The 17,385-nt window shown below is 37.6% G+C and overlaps 1 protein-coding gene across 9 annotated transcripts in view; it reads left to right on the top strand.

The window, feature by feature from the left end:
- LOC146481564 (prolactin-releasing peptide receptor-like) overlaps nt 1-17,385 on the top strand; it is a 36,421-nt gene that overhangs the window by 13,468 nt on the left and 5,568 nt on the right. For 2 of the 9 annotated variants that reach the window (XR_014864446.1, XR_014864442.1), the window contains exon 2: nt 12,769-14,302. Coding sequence is in view for 1 of the 9 variants with exons in the window: in XM_085108333.1 (XP_084964459.1) it covers nt 12,783-13,772 (990 nt within the window). In the remaining 8 variants the exon portion in view is untranslated. Of the gene's footprint in view, nt 1-5,563; nt 5,661-7,318; nt 7,403-11,135; nt 11,257-12,768 lie in introns of those variants that run through there. The other 7 variants (XR_014864443.1, XR_014864445.1, XR_014864447.1 and 4 more) reach the window with 7 other exon arrangements.

Below are 17,385 nucleotides of genomic sequence, written 5' to 3'. Positions count from 1 at the left end.
ACGCACGATTAATGAAAACCTATGTTTTTTTGTTCGTTTGTTTTATGGTGCTCGTCTGACGTATGAAGTTAAAGCTAGAGATCAAAGCTGGTGTTTAGACTTTGCGCCGTCACGCGCATAAATTCGATTTCATACATACTTCAGGCTTTCTATAAATCCTAAGACGGTAGTTTTAGACAGTTTTGAATACTTTATTTATTGTAGTTTTCGAAAATTGCTAAACAATGTCAATAGTAACGTTTCTCGAGAAATGCAAGCGTTTTCGTTTCTCTATTACTGCCCTAGCATGCACATACATTTTGCCTGATGGAGGATCGAAATGTTTGTCTGAGTCTATGCGGAGGGTCTCAGTGACAGAAACTATTTTTAGCAATAGTGCAAAGCGCTATTGAACCCTAAATTAATTAGAATTTTAATGTTTCCAGTATAAAATGCGCATTGGATTTTTAATATTTCTCACATGGTATATTTTTTCCCTTCTCAGTTTAATCCTGCTGCTTTCCTCGTGATTTCAATGCCAAGACTAAGCTCCCTCGCTTGTTGTCGTCGCGAACACGTTCGTTCTTCTTGTGTTTATGCTTATGCTTATGCCACAGTTTTCACTAATGGGAACGGGGGCCACGTAAGCTCAAGCACAAGGCAGTCAACCGTTTCGTACGCCATCTTCATAGTGAGGGAGCTGGTAACGAGAGCCGTCTGTCAAAAAATTGTTTTCTGTGCGCGCTCGTCCGTTCTTATGCTTAGTAGCTAGTGTTCTCACTTGCTTATATTTGTGCTTATGCTTATGCTTATACTTATGCTTGTGTCCTAGTGAAAACCAGCCTTTAGTCCTATCAAGTTATTATAAACTAAATTCGATTTTGAGACGACCGTCATTATAAAGCCGTAATGTCCTCTCAAAATCGAACTTAGTTTTTGTATCGCGGTAGAAACATTTTGTTTTTTCGGGGCGGGTTATTTGAATTTTTGGCCTTAAGTTTTACAAACAAAGAAAATGCATACAGTCCATAAAGTACCTACCATTGATGAAATAGACGAGCTAGCAGGTTTAACAATTTACCAGCAAATTTTATTGAAAATTTGTTACCGTCGCGAGATAAACAACAACATGAAAACAGTGATGAATTAACCTCACAACCAGAAGCAAGAATAAAAAAAGCAACCATGCTAGTACCCAAAAATAGAAAAAAAGAGCATTATTATCCTAGCTTAGATGCCACGGAGATTGAAAAATTTGAAATAAACCAAGCGGCGAAGAATACTGTAAAAATTACTTAGTCTGCCGTTCGGCGCTTGCGCTAGCTACGACAAGAAGACCAAATTGACAGACCTGAACCATGAAAGACAACGCAGGCAGAGCTCTTGAAGCACTTTTTTCTAGAAATAAGAGACCAGAAAAGAAACTTTTGGCGAAGAATATGGCCAGCAACGTAGACAGCCTAACGAAAAGGCTTGAGAAGGTATTTTTTGGAGAGGCGCGAAGGTGAAAATTTCGACATATATTGGCGATGGTACTAAACAAACAACTTTGAGCAAAGCGAAAGCATCTCGAAGCTTTTAAAAAAGGAAGTAGTCCAAATAAATCAGATCCTTTTGCTTTAAAAATGCCATCATTTATTGGAATTTAAGTTCATTGTCATTAATTTTATTTACCGTGGCCGTTTTCACAGTCAAGAAGTCTTTTAGGTAAATTTCTCTCCATCGAATTTATAATCACTCTTTTTCGCTTACCTTCAAGAAAAAAAGTTGTATCCGCTGTATCATGGTACATGTTCACCACAAAACAAATATTATTAGTGTTCCTGGAACAGTGTCAGAAGCTTTGTAAACTCAAATGAAAAAGAAATAAACAACACCATCCAACGCCACATGTTTTGTTTTTTTTTCACAGACGTAAAATTTTGAACTGTGCGCGCCAAACCCATTTAAGTGCCGTGCTGCCAATAATTTGCTCACATGACAGCTTTTGAGCCAATCAGAAACCGTCATTTTGAGACAGACAATATTATCGCAAAATAACGTCGCCTCAGCGCAATAAGAAGATCCCCAAAGATCGCGATAATACAATAAATCATTTTCTCTTAGTAATAACGAGCAGTCAGTCAGTGTCAGTATCAGTACACGAAAGGCGTCTAGATAGCTGTTGTTCAAATTTTCCCCTTTTTTAGGAAGCAAGGACGAGGAGAACATTAACTTACAATGTAAATAAACAATTTTTATGATTTTATGTTTGGTCGAAAAGCAAGTTCTAAATTGATTGTGAATCACCAACACCGTAGAATTTGCTTTCTGCAGTATTCATATCTTTGCGCTTTTTTGAAGTTCGTGCTTTCCTCTTTATCGAATTTTCGCCCATTACGCTTTCGTTAATGGAATTTTCTTTTCTTTAATGAGTTCTATCAATTCTGTCCAATAACTACAGTAATAGCTGGTGCAACAATTCATTAAAGGGGAAGTATAATGGGGTTTTTGTCTTTTATCTTTTGTTAAAAATGATAAAATAAAATAAGACCTTCAATCAGCTGCCAATAATTCTAGTATGAAGTAATCAACTCAATTCTTGAAAGGAACAAGTCGTGATCTGTTTTAGCTCCTTCTGGAAACAAAAATACGAGAACTTGAAAAACATTAGCCTAATACTTCTCAAGTTTCAATCTACTCTGTCTCTGGCCAGAGGTACTATTCGATAGTTTTATTCCACTGGGGTGATAATCTGTAACAAACTTGACCATTATTTCGTTTTTTCTGGTGACAGACAAACATTTTTGGGTTTAATCTTAAAATGACAGCAAATTTGCGTGGTGTGTCCGGTGGCTAGTTCTATGTTGATTATGCACATATATACGTATGTGCATAATCAACATAGAACTAGCCACCGGATACACCATACTTCCCCTTTAATTAATTATTGGACCAATTATTGGACTGAATTGATAGAACTCATTAAAAAAAAAGAAAATTCCATTAACGAAAGCGTAATGGGTCAAAATTCGATGAAGAGGAAAGCACGAACTTCAAAGAAAAAAAAGCGCAAAGATATGAATTATGCAGAAAGCAAATGCTTCGGTGTCGATGATTCACAACTAATTTAGAACACATTTTTCGACCAGGGCTAAATAAATGCCTATTATCCAAGCAACAAGCGATTTGTGGTCCCAGTACGACTCTTTGCATGTGATCTCGGTGAAGAATCGTTATCGTTAAATATATTTTCATCATTCATTGACATGTGAAATAACAAGATAATATGGTTAAAATGCAACCATAGTCCACAGGAAAAAAAATACCGGCTAAAACCACTGAGAAATATTTTCAGTAGGTTTGTGCCTCTCTTTATAGTTAGTGGGGAATTTGATACTGACCAAGTAAACAACAACAAAATTTAAGGCTTCCTTTATAATTGTGCGGTATGATTCCCTTTGTGGCTAATATTTGACTTCGTACGTGACGGCCGACGCATTCGGTTGTAAGGCCACTCCTTGTAGTAATAACTTCAAAATTTTAATGATATTGATAAAACAAGGTACATGGAGGAAATGTTTACTGTACGGTCACACCTGCTGTGATATTTACACAAGTTAAGAACTGCGAACCGAGAGAAAAAGTGTCGTCTCACACTTCCTCGGCTGCTTGGGACAAGCTATTATTGAATCAGAGGTACAAAGGAAAGGATTCCAGGCTTTTAGGAAGCAAGGACGAAGAGAACATTAACTTACAATGTAAATAAACAACTTTTATGATTTTATGTTTGGTCGAAAAGTATGTTCTAAATTAAATGTGAATCACCAACACCGTAGCATTTGCTTTCTGCATTATTCTGCTTTTTTTGAAGTTCGTGCTTTCCTCTTTATCAAATTTTCGCCCATTACGCTTTCGTAAATGGAATTTTCTTTTCTTTAATGAGTTCTATCAATTAAATCCAATAACTGGACCAAAAGTTAATTAAAGGGGAAGTATCATGGGGTTTTTGTCTTTTATCTTTAGTTAAAAATTATGACATAAAATAAGACTTTCAATCAGCTGGCAAATAATTCTAGAATGACGAGGAAAGAAATGAACTCAATTCTTGAAAGGAACAACTCGTGACTCTGTTCTAGCGTATTTTGGAAACAAAAATCCGAGAGCCTGAAAAACACTAGCCTAATATTTTTTCAAGTTTCAATCCAACACCGGCCTACTCTGTCTCTGGCCAGAGGTACTAATCGATAGTACCTCTGGGGTGATAACTTATGACAAACTTGACAATTATTTCGTTTTTTCTGCTGACAGACAAACATTTTTGGGTTTTGAAATGACAGCAAATTTGCGTGGTATATATCCGGTGGCTAGTTCTATGTTTATTGTGCACATACATATATACTGTATATTATTCGCTCGATGTAGAGCCTCTCGCTTCAAATTTGCGCTATTAGGGCTAAATAAATGCCTATTATCTAAGCAACAAGCAAATTCTGGTCCCAGTACGACTGTTTGCATGTGATCTCGGTGAAGAATCGTTATGTTATATTTCGTATGGGTGCAGCTAAAAGGATCCATTATCAATCACATACACAACCTGAGAAATCAAACTAAACGTCAATATAAAAAAAGTCCACTTGACAGAAGAACCTCCAGCAAAATTGTTTGTTGTCAGCAAAGACAACCTATCCAAATTTTACTCGAACTTTGTGTACATTGTGGAATAAATAATGTCAGTAACGTTAATTTCCGCGCCACTAATTAAGTGGTGCGTTGATTTCCGCGACCTTAATTTCCATGATTTTCGCCCCAAATTGTCAATTCACTCCAGAAAGGAAAAAAACAACAACATTGTTTTATTAGGGCGGAGATCGGTCGGTATCATGGACACTGAGAACATCGTTCCTGGTCAGATTCGTTCGCTTATATAATGCCTACGTTAAGGAACAATTACACGAACGTTGTTTGAATTCGGACCTTTACACTTAGTGTTTAAATAAATTTGTTCCTGTTGTCTCCTGTTGTGTAAGTCGCGTTAATTTCCCTTATTTTGAAGTTTTGGCATCTCTTTCGTGTTAATTTCCTTTTTTGGGAAGTAATTTTTTCCTTGAATTCGCGTTAATTTAAGTCGCGTTAGTTTCCAATACCTTAATTATCACGAGCGTTAATTTCCTATAATGAGGTACTACATCATATGCCAAATAATTAATTAAACTCAAAATACACTGGGATGTGAAATAAAAAGATTATATGGTTAGAATGCAACGATAGTCCGCAGGAAAAGAAAATCCCGGCGAAAATAACTGAGAGAGATTTTCAGTAGGTTTGTGCCTCTCTTTACATTTAGTGGGGAATTTGATACTGAGCAAGTAAACTACAAAACAAAATTTAGGCCTTCCTTGATTGTGCGCTGTGATTCCCTTTGTGGCTTTAATATGACTTGGTATAATTGCGACGGTGAACGCAATTTGTTGTATGGCCCCTCCTTGTAGGGTCATTTTAATAATTATTTCTAAATTTTAATGATATTGACAAAACAAGGTACACGGAGGAACTTTTTACTGTACGGTCACACCTGCTGTGATATTTACACAAGTTTAGAACTGCGAACCGAGAGAAAAAGTGTCGTCTCACACTTCCTCGGCTGCTTGGGACAAGCTGTTATCGAATAAGAGGTACAAAGGAAAGGATTCCAGGCTTGGGTAAGGAATGTTAGGCGTACCACTTAACACGAATTCTCGGTTGCCTTTTATGATAATGATAACTGAACATAACAGTTAAAAGTACAATGAGGCGGGAGGCGAACCAGTCTTCTATTTTCAAAGGGTTTTTGAGGATTTGCCCAGGGGTCTACCATTAAACAAATTCATGAACTAGTCAGAGACGGGGCTTGAGCCGATTGCTAGTCCACGCCACACTGCCTCCGTTTATCCTTTTAGTTCTTAGGTACCGTTGGACGTTCTTTCAATAGAAGCTTAGAGCTGATGTTAGACTGCAAATGTCACCATCTAAATCAAGTTCACATCATTGATCACACATATGAGCTTCATCTAATGCTCAAAAAGTAAAGCCAACTCGAATTTCCTTAATTTAAAAGTTCGAAGCAAAGGTTGAAAGGCTTCAGTTACTATCCGTCTCATTGTGCGGGATCCAGCAATCATCTCAGTGGTAAGCGTCCGGGCAGAATTTGGGCAGAATAGGTACATATTGGGTAGTTGAAGTTGGGCTAGCTATGATGAATGAAACCACATTTAATACTATTAAATGTGGTTTCATTCATCATAGCCAGAATAACAATTGAAAAAAGTAAAAAGAAGAAAGACATAAAATACAAATTTTCAATACAAGTTATTAATTTAAACAAATAAACCTGATGTTCGAAGGACACAATTTACACTGGCAGTTGTGAATGTGATTAGGGTAGGTGTCACAAATGCTTCAAAAATGTCACATCTATAGATTCTTCACGTTTTTATACGTTAGTGTATAACGGACGACTTTACACCGAGATGCTAAGCTCAAGTCAAGTAATATTCTAGTTACTTACTTTGCAAAGTAAACAAAGTAACATGAATAACTTAACCACTCAATGAAAATTCGCCAAACCTTACTTCGCATATTATTAACGTCGGTAGATAATAGCAGTTTTCAGGTGAGAATTAAACAACGTAAACAAAGTCATTCTATTTGATCTTAGCGTTGCTTCCTTTATTCCTGTTGCACTAAGTCTTGCGAGCAGTGAATCAACAACATTGACGCTTTGCTTACGCATATTCGTGGAAATACTTTCGAAACAAAATTATTTTGTAACATAAATTAGGATTTTTTAATAAAAGCATAGAATACAAAAAAGTCCGAATAGCTGCTGGTGATAAATTTCTTCTTGATGTCGCATGGAGCAAAATTTATTTCTCTTGAGCCAAATTGAATCCCCCCGGCTCCCCCTTCCCCTCTCTTTTTTTTTTTTTTTTCCTTTTTTTCTTACACTCTAGTAACCTGACACCAACTTTTCGTATTGGCAGTGTTAGAACAAAATTCTTACGATCATCAAAAATGTTTTAATCATTTCGTTACAGTTGTGTAGTGCATCGGTGGCAAAAAAGTAGCGATCTCGAATCAAAATTTGGCGGTTGTAATAAAACGAGAGCTTGATTCTTTGTCCAACTTTGAGAGAAGAGAAATAAAGCATATGCCTCACAAAACGTCCAGCTCTCTCCGAACCTGAATATAAATGAAAGACGATTTATCGCAATTCGAAGAATTACAAAGAATTACTTTTTTTCAAAACTTTTCCTTGCAGACATTAATCATTTCTTAAGTCTAGTGTCCGCAGTATAAGCTTGACACACGTTTTTATTTTTTTTGCTTAACAATACTTTGGAGCTCTGAAAGAATGCTTGAGGGGAATAGTGTTAAAAATCGCCTATTGCCTTCCAGCTGTTAGGTTTGTATTTTTATTTCCACGTCTTTAGCATTTTTATTTACAAATATATTTCTGTCGTTGTATGCAAATCGTGGACGGTGTTTTCGAGTTCGCGTTGCAGTGAGAACTTAAAATGTCAGTTTTGTAACTTTTGTTGCGGTGAAAAAGTGACGGAGATTGGATTTTGTTATCTATGACGTTCTTCTTCGCGTTTCTACCGGTTTTGTATATATATAGCGTTTGGTTTTAAAGTTCATAAAATGAATATTCAAGATCAAATTCATTGAAAGATTATATGAAAGACCAGAATATGTGAATATGTATATCAATTTCTTTGGAAAATTATATGAGTTTATATGAACCCTTATATCAGGCTTGAACGGGATTCGAACTCATGACTTCTGCGTTGCCGGTGCAGTGTTCTACCAACTGAGCAATCAATCAAACTGGGAGCGGGTCATATTGTGAGTTCGTGATATACCTGTGAAGGATGAATAAAAAACTATAAATATGTGAAACATATATTTTGAATGTGGATGAAAGATCAAATAGAAAAAAGATCCTCGCAGTTAGTACGCAACTTAAGCAGTCGCGTAAAGGAAGCCTGAAAAAAAAAAAAAAATCAGAACCCATGACCTCTGCGATGCCGGTGAAGAGATCTACCCGTAATATACCCGTGAACTGGATGAATAAATAACTGTAAATATACGGAACATATATTTTGAACTGTGGATGAAAGATCAAATAGAAGAAAGATCGTCGCAGTTAGTACGCAACTTAAGCAGTTGCGAAAAGAAAGCCTGAAAAAAATTCAGGCTTGAACGGGATTCGAACCCATGACCTCTGCGATGCCGGTGCAGTGCTCTACCAACTGAGCTGCATCGCAGAGGTCGTGGGTTCGAATCCGACGCAATCTTCAATATTAAAAAGATTTTTATTTTCACTGCCGGGGATTCAACCCTAAATTAGAATTTCAATATTTCCTGTACAAAATGCACGTTGAATTTCTTGCATCCGATATTTTTAGCTTCTTTATTCATGATGCTATCCTCATCACAGTCAATGCCAAGGCGGAGCTCCCTCGCGTTTTTGAAATAAATACCATCAGATTACTTCCCAACAATTAAATTGCTAAAACATCTCAAATATGAATATAACAATCTCATATCATGTCTGAAATTCTCTCCTGGCTTCTTCCCCATAATCTTATGTTCCCTGCCACTTTGTAGCTAGAGTTATAAATGTGGACAGTCTAATCAAAATGCTTTTGAAAATTACAAAAAAATATATAAACTAGAAATACGTGACTCGCAAAACCTCGCGAAGCTGGGGCTGGGTGGAAAGCCCTCTTTACTCGTATTGTAGCATCAAATGAGGAGATTAAAAGGTTTCTGACTGATAGCAACTATTTTTATGAGCATGGTCTTTACGAGGTTCCACAGGCTAGTTTGCGGTTGAAAATCTATTTCTGACGCGACGAAATGAACAACGTGCGTGAAGCGCTGTCGTGTTCGATAAATTTATTTCCCACGGAAAATTATTTTACTGCGGCCACAAAACGTGTTATTTCTTCAATGTAATCTTTCCCGAAAAAAGATTTCTGGAAGAAAGGGAAAAGATTCTGGAGAGATAGTTCTGTATCCAGTGATTATTGATGAACATTGCAGTTGAAATTTGACCCGGCACGCAAGCTTTCCCGATGTATGCAAACTTTGCTCCAGACGTCGCCAGACAGTCTGACGTCATTCATACTTTGTTTTTCACTGTTGCTAGGCAACAGTGCGGACACCTTCAACGAAATATATAAATATATTTTTCGCTCGAATTCGCGCGGCTTAGCTCCGCTCGCGCCGGCTCGGCCCGACAAATTTAATTAACCTCGCTTCGCGAGGAATAAATAAATAACGATTAAAAAAGGCATTCGTATTTTTTCTGAGCCTTATTAGTATACGAAGAGGAAGTTGCTGTTCATTAAAAGCATATCAATGATAAATATTTAGCTAACAAATGAATGTCCTTGGGTCAGTGTTTCAAGTACTAACAAGAGCGCAGAAAGAAGCCAACGAAATATTCTGCTTTGACGAAATTTAAATTTAAGGCACGAGAGGGTTAAATATCAGCTATAAGTTTATGGACTTTAGTGCTTGAATTTTATGCTTTAATTATCTTTGGCCAAAATATTTTAGTCTCAATTAATTGTGAATCACCGACACCGAAGCATTCGCTTTCTACATTATTCATATCTTTATGCCTTTTTAAAGTTCGTGCTTTCCTCTTCATCAAATTTTCGGCACCGACTGCACTTTCGTTAATGGATTTTTAATATTTTATTTAATGAGTTCTATCCATTCAGTCCATAAGTAAGACGTTTTGATCTGATTCCATGTCTGCTAAGATGTATCCGGTGGCTAGTTTTATGTCAATTATGCATATACAGCTGTTTCGACAAAAGGTTGTCCAAAAAAAAAAAAAAAGAAAAGCGTACTAGAAGCGTACGCGACAATTGCCGAAAGGTCAGGTAGTCTGGGAAATACCCAATAAATTTTAATAAAAGTTCAGAATCTATATATAATGTCTCGACTGTACAGCGAAGATTTGAGATGACGGGCAATATGGATTCTGAGCCTTTATTGAAATTTATTGGCTATTTCCCAGACTGCCTTTCGGCATTGTTGCGTACGCTTTTACGCCTTTTTTGTTTTGGACAACCTTTGTCAAAACAGCTGTATATATATGTCGCCGAGCGAAGAGCGCTTGATTTCTAGCCTCCCGCTTTTAATTCCCGATTGCGGGCTAAATAAATCACTATTATGCAAGTTACAAGCGGTTTGTAGTCGAGTACGAGAATAAAGAATGATATCATACTTTTATTCAATACATCTGTAACACTGCCCAAATATGGTCTTGGAACACTAAATATTCGTCGTACGTAGTCAACGGATACCCTGCGATATACTTAATTTCGTGCATCGGGGAGAAAAATGTCTATATAAAGATCCTCTCCAGCTTTCTGCAATAAAACTGTGCTTTGTTATCGATGTGTTGAATAAATAAAACAATTATCCTACTCAGTCTTGCGGAATTTGCCCAGATTTTAGCCAACTCGGCCTACGGCCTTGTCGGCTAAGCATCAGCCAATATTCCACGCTATTTCACAGGATAAATGTTAAATATTAATCTATGTGCAGATAAAAGGCTTCCAACTAAAACCTCGATGACAGAAGATTTTATTTTAATGCTGACAAAAGTAGTTCGTGGTCGGCAAAATAAGATAGCCAAGCTTTTTTCTCGAACTTTGTGTACATTGTCAAATAAATAATGTCACTTTTCCACAATAGTCCATTTTGAACGAGATATGAAAATAGATTTTCATTGTTCATTGCCATACACTAGACCATATGTCAAATAAGTCAAAATACATTGAGATTTGAAATGGAAAGATAATATGGTTGAAATGAAGCGATAGTCGAGAAGAAACACAGGAAAACCGACGCGAACAAAATATGAGAAAGATTATAGAGTGAAAAAATTCCGTAGTTTTGTGCTCTCTTTAAGTTACTGAGGAATTTGGTATAGCAGTAAAAAAAATAATAAAAATAAAAATAAAGCTATCCTTCTGCGGTGAACATGGGGCGGTCGAGGTCATTAAATGTAAGACCACTTCTTACAGGACCCTTTTAATAATTTATTTTAAAGGTTTAGTTATAATGAAAAAGGTACAACTGTTTACTGTACGGTCACACCTGCGCAGCTATCACATTTACACAAGAGTATCTAGAACTCTAGCCAACCGAAAGAAAAAGTGTCGTCTTCCATTTCGTCGGGTGTTTGGAACGAACTTTCCTTTATCGAACGTACTAAAGAAAGGATTTCAGGTGGGTAAGCACAACATATGTTTGAGTTAACAGGAATTTCTAGGTTACCGTTTATAATTATAATAATAGGGACTTTAAGAAGGCAAACAAGACTGCAACGCCAACGAAAACGTCACTTCAACATAAATGTTCTCGTTACTTGTATTTTTGTACTTCGCGGTAATTCCAATTCGTTCAACTCGCACAATGAAGCCGAACTATCCTAGCTGGAACCGAAATGTTAGAAATGACATACAAGTTAAGACAAAGAATGAAAAATTTGCTGTCATATGCCCCCGTTCTCCACAAAACCGTAAATTTAGTCATTTCATGTTGTTGCTTTGTCGAGAACACCAAAATTTGTAGCACACGTGCGGGGTATTGTTTTGCACGTTAAATCCTATTGTTTCATGTTGTTGTCGCTGCCATCCCCGTCGTATCTGCTTAAACTCCCTAGTAACTGAATTACAATGGGCGGGAAGCGAACCAGTTGCCTATTTGCAAAGGATGGTTGAGGCCGTTTGGCCAAGGGACTACCGAAATACAAATCTATGTAGTAGGTTTTTCACGAGCAAAATAAAACTCCTTTTTTTCTTTCAACCTAGCTAGTAACTTGCAAATTGGAAAAAGTGTTCGTTTTGGCAGTGTTATAGCAAAACGATTGTCAGAAATGTCTTTTTAACATTTCGTGACCCATCCAGCTTGTGTAGTGCATTAGCGGTAGAAACATCGATCCTGAATCCAAAATAAGCAGTTTTAAGAGGAAAGCTTGTGTTTATTCAGCTTTGGCAGCATATAGCTCTTTATCAATCCCCTTTTGTTATTTTAAAAGTCTTCAGTTGCAGACATTAATGATATGTTAAGTCACGTGCCCGGAGTATAAGCTTCACATATGTTTTCTTTACTAAGCAAGACTTAGGGGCTCTCTAAGGATACTTGAGGGGCCTATAGGGTTAAAACTGAGTCGTACATTGTCTGCTAGTCCTTAGGTTTGTATTTTTGTTTTCATGTGTTTAACCTTTTTTACTTACGCAAATATTTCTGTCGTTGTATGAAAATAGTGGTCAGTTTTTTCCAGCTCGCGTTGCTGTCAAAACTATGTTTAACTTGAATTTTGTTACATCGAAAAACATTTTTTATTAATCGAACAGAAAAGAAACATAATTAGTGACAGAAATTGGATTTGCGGTCTATGACGTTCTCCTTTGTGTTTCCACGGGTTTCCTATAGCGTTTGGCTTTAAAGTTCATAAAAAGAATATTGGGGTTCGAGTTCGTTGAAAGAATTTGCCATGACAGGCACCACCGTCGGATTGCTGACAGAGGGTAACAATTGAAAGCTACGCTCTCGTTCTAAAAGCCGTCGAGTTATCAATGAGTCACTAGGAAGATCGCCTTTACGCCCGCAACACTAATTTTCTTTTTCAGACTTCAAGAAGGGTGCTTAAATTAATAGAGACGGGGGTACTTCGCATGAATCACTGTTTTGGTAGTTTGTCCACTTGAATGTCTCATTTATGCCTTATATCAACAGGTAAATTACTGAAGATGGAACACACACATACTGAAGCCAGCGCATTCACAGTCGTGTACTCCTTGGTCATCATTGTATCCTTATTAGGAAATACTCTCCTAATCTACATCGTGTGGAAGAAACCCGAAGTACGATCACTCACCAGCTTCATGTTCGTCAACATGGCCGTGGCGGATTTACTGGTGACGTTGGTTATGATGCCTTGGTCCATTGCTTTCTTCCACACTGAAGGCTTGTGGCTAATTGAGGGATACCTTGGAGAAATCACGTGTAGAGGTGTTATATTCATCGCTCATGTCACTCTCTTGGCGTCTATCCTCTGCCTGACTTTCATTGCTGTCGACAGGTTTTACGCGGTTGTTCACCCTTTTCGTCGCCATGTGTGGTTTCGAAATGCCAAAGTCCTCACACCATTAACATGGAGCTTGTCAATAGTTTTAATGTCTATTGTTCCGGTTAGTTATCATCTTGATGCGCAGAGTTCAAATTGCTCTTTCAAACTCGAAATTTGGGGAAATGAGACGGCGGGTATTCGTGGTGTTTTTCTTTACCTTTTCTTCATCACCTACTTCTTTCCGTTGTGTACCACTTCCATTCTGTACGCCAAAACTGCTCATACGCTGTGGTTTCGCCAGGTACCTGGGGATCGACCACTTGCTGAAAACCATCAGCAACAGCAGCAGGAGGTCACAAAGCGAAGAGTGGTTCGAAATCTCATCATCATCGTTGCTGTATTTGCCCTTTGTTGGCTCCCCGCGCAGGTGTATCATCTGTTCATTGCGGTTACTGCATGGGCTCCGGTGCCACCAGTGGTCATGTACCTAGTTTTTTGGATCGCTCATGCCAACAGCGCCATTAACCCGTGGCTGTGCATTACATTAAACAGCAAGATGAGCTCGCAGGTTTCCAGGATGACTTGGAGAATTAGGCATCCGAGGAATGCTAATGATAATCGGGTAGCGCACAGAGACTTGAACACCACGGTGGAGGATTCATTGGTTTAAGAGAGGAAAAGAAGAACGCTCAACGTGTTTAATTATTATTGTTACACTACCCTTCCCCCGACCCCCCCCCCCCTCCCTGTTAAGCAGCCAGGTCAGATTAAAGTTCAATGATGCGCTGATCAACTTGAAACTCCCCCCCCCCCCCGGGGGGGGAGGGCAACCCCGACCATACGAAATTTTGAAAATTCATGGATACAAACCGACCGCACACTTAATGTGAGGATGGTCCATAAGTAGAAATAATATATGAAAAAGCCTGTTACGTTCTCGAGTAAAACTGCATGGCCAGTGAACTATAACTTTAGCTGTCTGCCTACGTTTTTGTCATAGTCTTCCGAAAGTAAGTAAGTAACAATAGAATATATTTCGGAGCCAATCAGCACACACAAATATCCATCTTGCAGTCTCTCGCCAACAGTTCATATCAACGATGATTTGCCGATAATCCCCGATGAAAAACAAAAATCTCGGTAGCCTCGCGGTCTGGTGTTTTCTCTTCGATCTCTTTGAAGTTATCTTTGAGGATTGAGGTGAGTTTTTTTTTATATATTCTACAACATTTACTTCTTCGGCATCTTTGATATTTGAAGCACCTCGCGGATCGGTCCTCAATTTTCAAGACATACTTGTTCTTTTTAGTATAAAGATGCAGCTCTGTAGAACTCAGAATGGAAAGACATATCCCTGAAAAATGATTAACCACCGAAAGAGAGAACATGGTGGTCTTAAAAGCGGTGAAAATTCATTTCGCATTCAGATTTGAAAGAATCTAAATTCGGCTCAAAAATTGTAACCAAACCTCGGACTTCAAACGGGTTTTACAAGACCTGGGAAAACGTTAGGGTAGGGTAATTTCCCGGATAAATTTTGCTGTGGTTCAAATGTTGATATGATTTTTAACAGCAGCGTAAGTAATCTGATCAATTGAGCCAAAATTCTTGAACCTTTTTAATCTGTTTAATTTCGGCTCGCAAAGCCGTCCGAGCTATCGCTTTGAACAGAGACGAAGTGACCGCGGAAATTACATGAGTGTTAGCACGCACACAATAAAGTTATATCTACTAAAAACATACGTATTGTATATTTGAATGGAGAAGCTTTTACTAATTATTCTGGTTTTGGTAATTCATATTTGCGTTTGGGAGCGACGTGTAAACATTGGCAATTTGCATGTTAAAGTCGCTTTAAATGTGATATAACGGCTTAATATGCCGCCACTTTTAGCTAGCAATTAAAAACATAAATACATTAATTTTTATTTTGTCTCAACTGTTGATATGCTTTTTAACAGAAGTATAAATGATCTAAATCAGAAGGGTAAATGATCTAGATGAAGTTAATTAATGATCATCTTAAGTTTGCCTCGCAAAGCCGTCCGAGGGATCGCTATGAAAAAAACTACAAAAATTGTATGAAGCGTTTCGACGATCGCAAATTGTTTTATTTGAACGAAAACAAAAACCGTGTGGTTGATTTGTGGTCTGGTCTTCCCTTATTTTAAGGGGGCAAGTCGAAGTTAGCGCGCGTAATTACTTACTTGTTACAAAGATTGGGCTAAAGCTAGAAATTGCTCGCAGCAATTGGGTATTACTATTTTTTTTTTAGATCTTTCTAAGGCGTTTGAGCGTTTGTTACGGAAATTACAATGCCACGGTATAGAGGGTTCTCTATTGCTGTGGATTAGAAATTTCTTGACTAACAGACAGAATGAAGCGTGTCGTGTTAAGGGGAATTACTTCGGATATTAGTCACCCGTGATATCTGGTGTACCACAGGGAACGATATAGTAGGCCCCATTTTGTTTCATCAGTTTATATCACTGGCAGATATAACGTCTAATGCTAAGATTTATGCTGATAACAAAATCTATCGCTCTGTCAAGAACCTGAAGGGTATACCCTAACCTTGTAGTGTGACCTGAACAGATTAGGCGAGTGGGCTCGTAACAAGTGACACTCAGGAAAAATGTGAAGTCATGCGTGTGACGCACAGGAGGGATAAAACTATAAGCCTATTTACTTCCTAGGTTCGCAACCCGAGGCATTTGAAAACGCTAAAAATTCGGGGATCACAATAAGCTACGATTCCTATTGGAGTAAGCACGTTTCTACGCAGTAAGTAAGGCAAATAAGGTGTTAGATGTAATTAATTAAGCGATCAAATGGATATAACAACCAGGTCGTGTTTTCATGTCTCTATAAGTCTCTGGTCAGACCTATTCTCGAACACCCTGCCTCAATCTGGAGCCCGTATCAGGTGAAAGACATGAAAAAAGGTCAAAGAAAAGGGAAGTAATAAAAGATGTAGATCGCTGTCGCTTATATTACTGAAGGGGAACAAACATTAGAGAAGCTTAGATCTAGAGAGTTCTTGTCTTTAGTTCAATGCTATAAGATAGTTTTTGGATTAAATAAACGTCCATTTCAAGACTTTTTCGAACTCAATAAGTATAGTCGAACTAGAGTCAATGATGACTGCAAACTTTACGTAGAAACTGTCATTTGCAACTGCTATAAGAAGTCCTTCTTTGTATGCATTGAAATAGACTTAAGATGTACATGAACACTACTGAATGATTGTAAATAATTTTAATTTTGAATGTTTGTGATTGTTTAGATTTTGAAATGTTTATTTGGGGAAATTGCTTTATATAGGGTTACGCCTCACGATTTCCTCTTTCAGGAAGTGCGTTATTGATTCGTTGATTTCCTGAATTAACTATTATGTTTTACACTGAGTAAGCAACAACGTACAAGCAATCGCAGGCGAAATATGCAAAGCATACAGTCAGGCTGCGTTATAGAGAAAATTGATTTTTGGACAATTGCTGTAAAAATAAAACAGTGGACAAAATATTAATCAGTTAATATTGAATAATAGTCTACATATGCCTAAACGGTGACTTAAATACTAAATGCTAAATACTGTGACTTAAAGTATTAAGTTGTCCTTCGGCTCCATGGCAATGAACTGAACGTTACTAAACGTCACAGATTACCTCAGAAAAGGAAAAAGCTGTTTGTGCACTCACTTTTATGATTCCTGAGTGGCTAAGATATTTAAGCATTACTGTCCATCAAAACACTGAATGTGCCAACTGCCAATAAAAACACTAAGGAGCTTTGTAACACTATACTAAATGTAAAGAAAAAAGTTCTGCATGATGGGCGCTTTCTATTTGATCCAGTTGAATGGCAAAAGTTCTACGGTAGAATGTAATGAAGCGCAAAAGTTACGGAAAAGAAAATTTTTTCTTTGAATGGAAAGCGCCCTATAGTTGTGGCAGAGGAAGAAAACCTCACCTGAGAGACCTGTTCCTGTTGTCAGCACCAGTAGTTTGCGTTTCCTAGGTAGGGTGGGCTCACCGCATGCTGTAAAAATGGCAGACTGATAACCGAAACGTGAATTAAAAAATAAAATCCTTCTTGAACTGAAGATTGCACTGTACATTATTGTAGAATATATTGATTTTACCCTGTCATTGACGATCTATTAGTACCCTCCTTAAAGAAACATATTTTTAATAGTAAATCAAATTAAAACTGAATTTTTGGAGAAAATTCATTTACTTTAGTTTTTAAGGCACTTAAACTCGATTGTTTCCGGATTAAGC

This window comes from Pavona decussata, unplaced genomic scaffold (genome assembly GCF_977016875.1).
Source record: "Pavona decussata unplaced genomic scaffold, jaPavDecu1.1 SCAFFOLD_49, whole genome shotgun sequence".
Lineage (NCBI taxonomy): Eukaryota > Metazoa > Cnidaria > Anthozoa > Scleractinia > Agariciidae > Pavona > Pavona decussata.
This window is presented reverse-complemented; position numbering and strand designations above follow the sequence as displayed.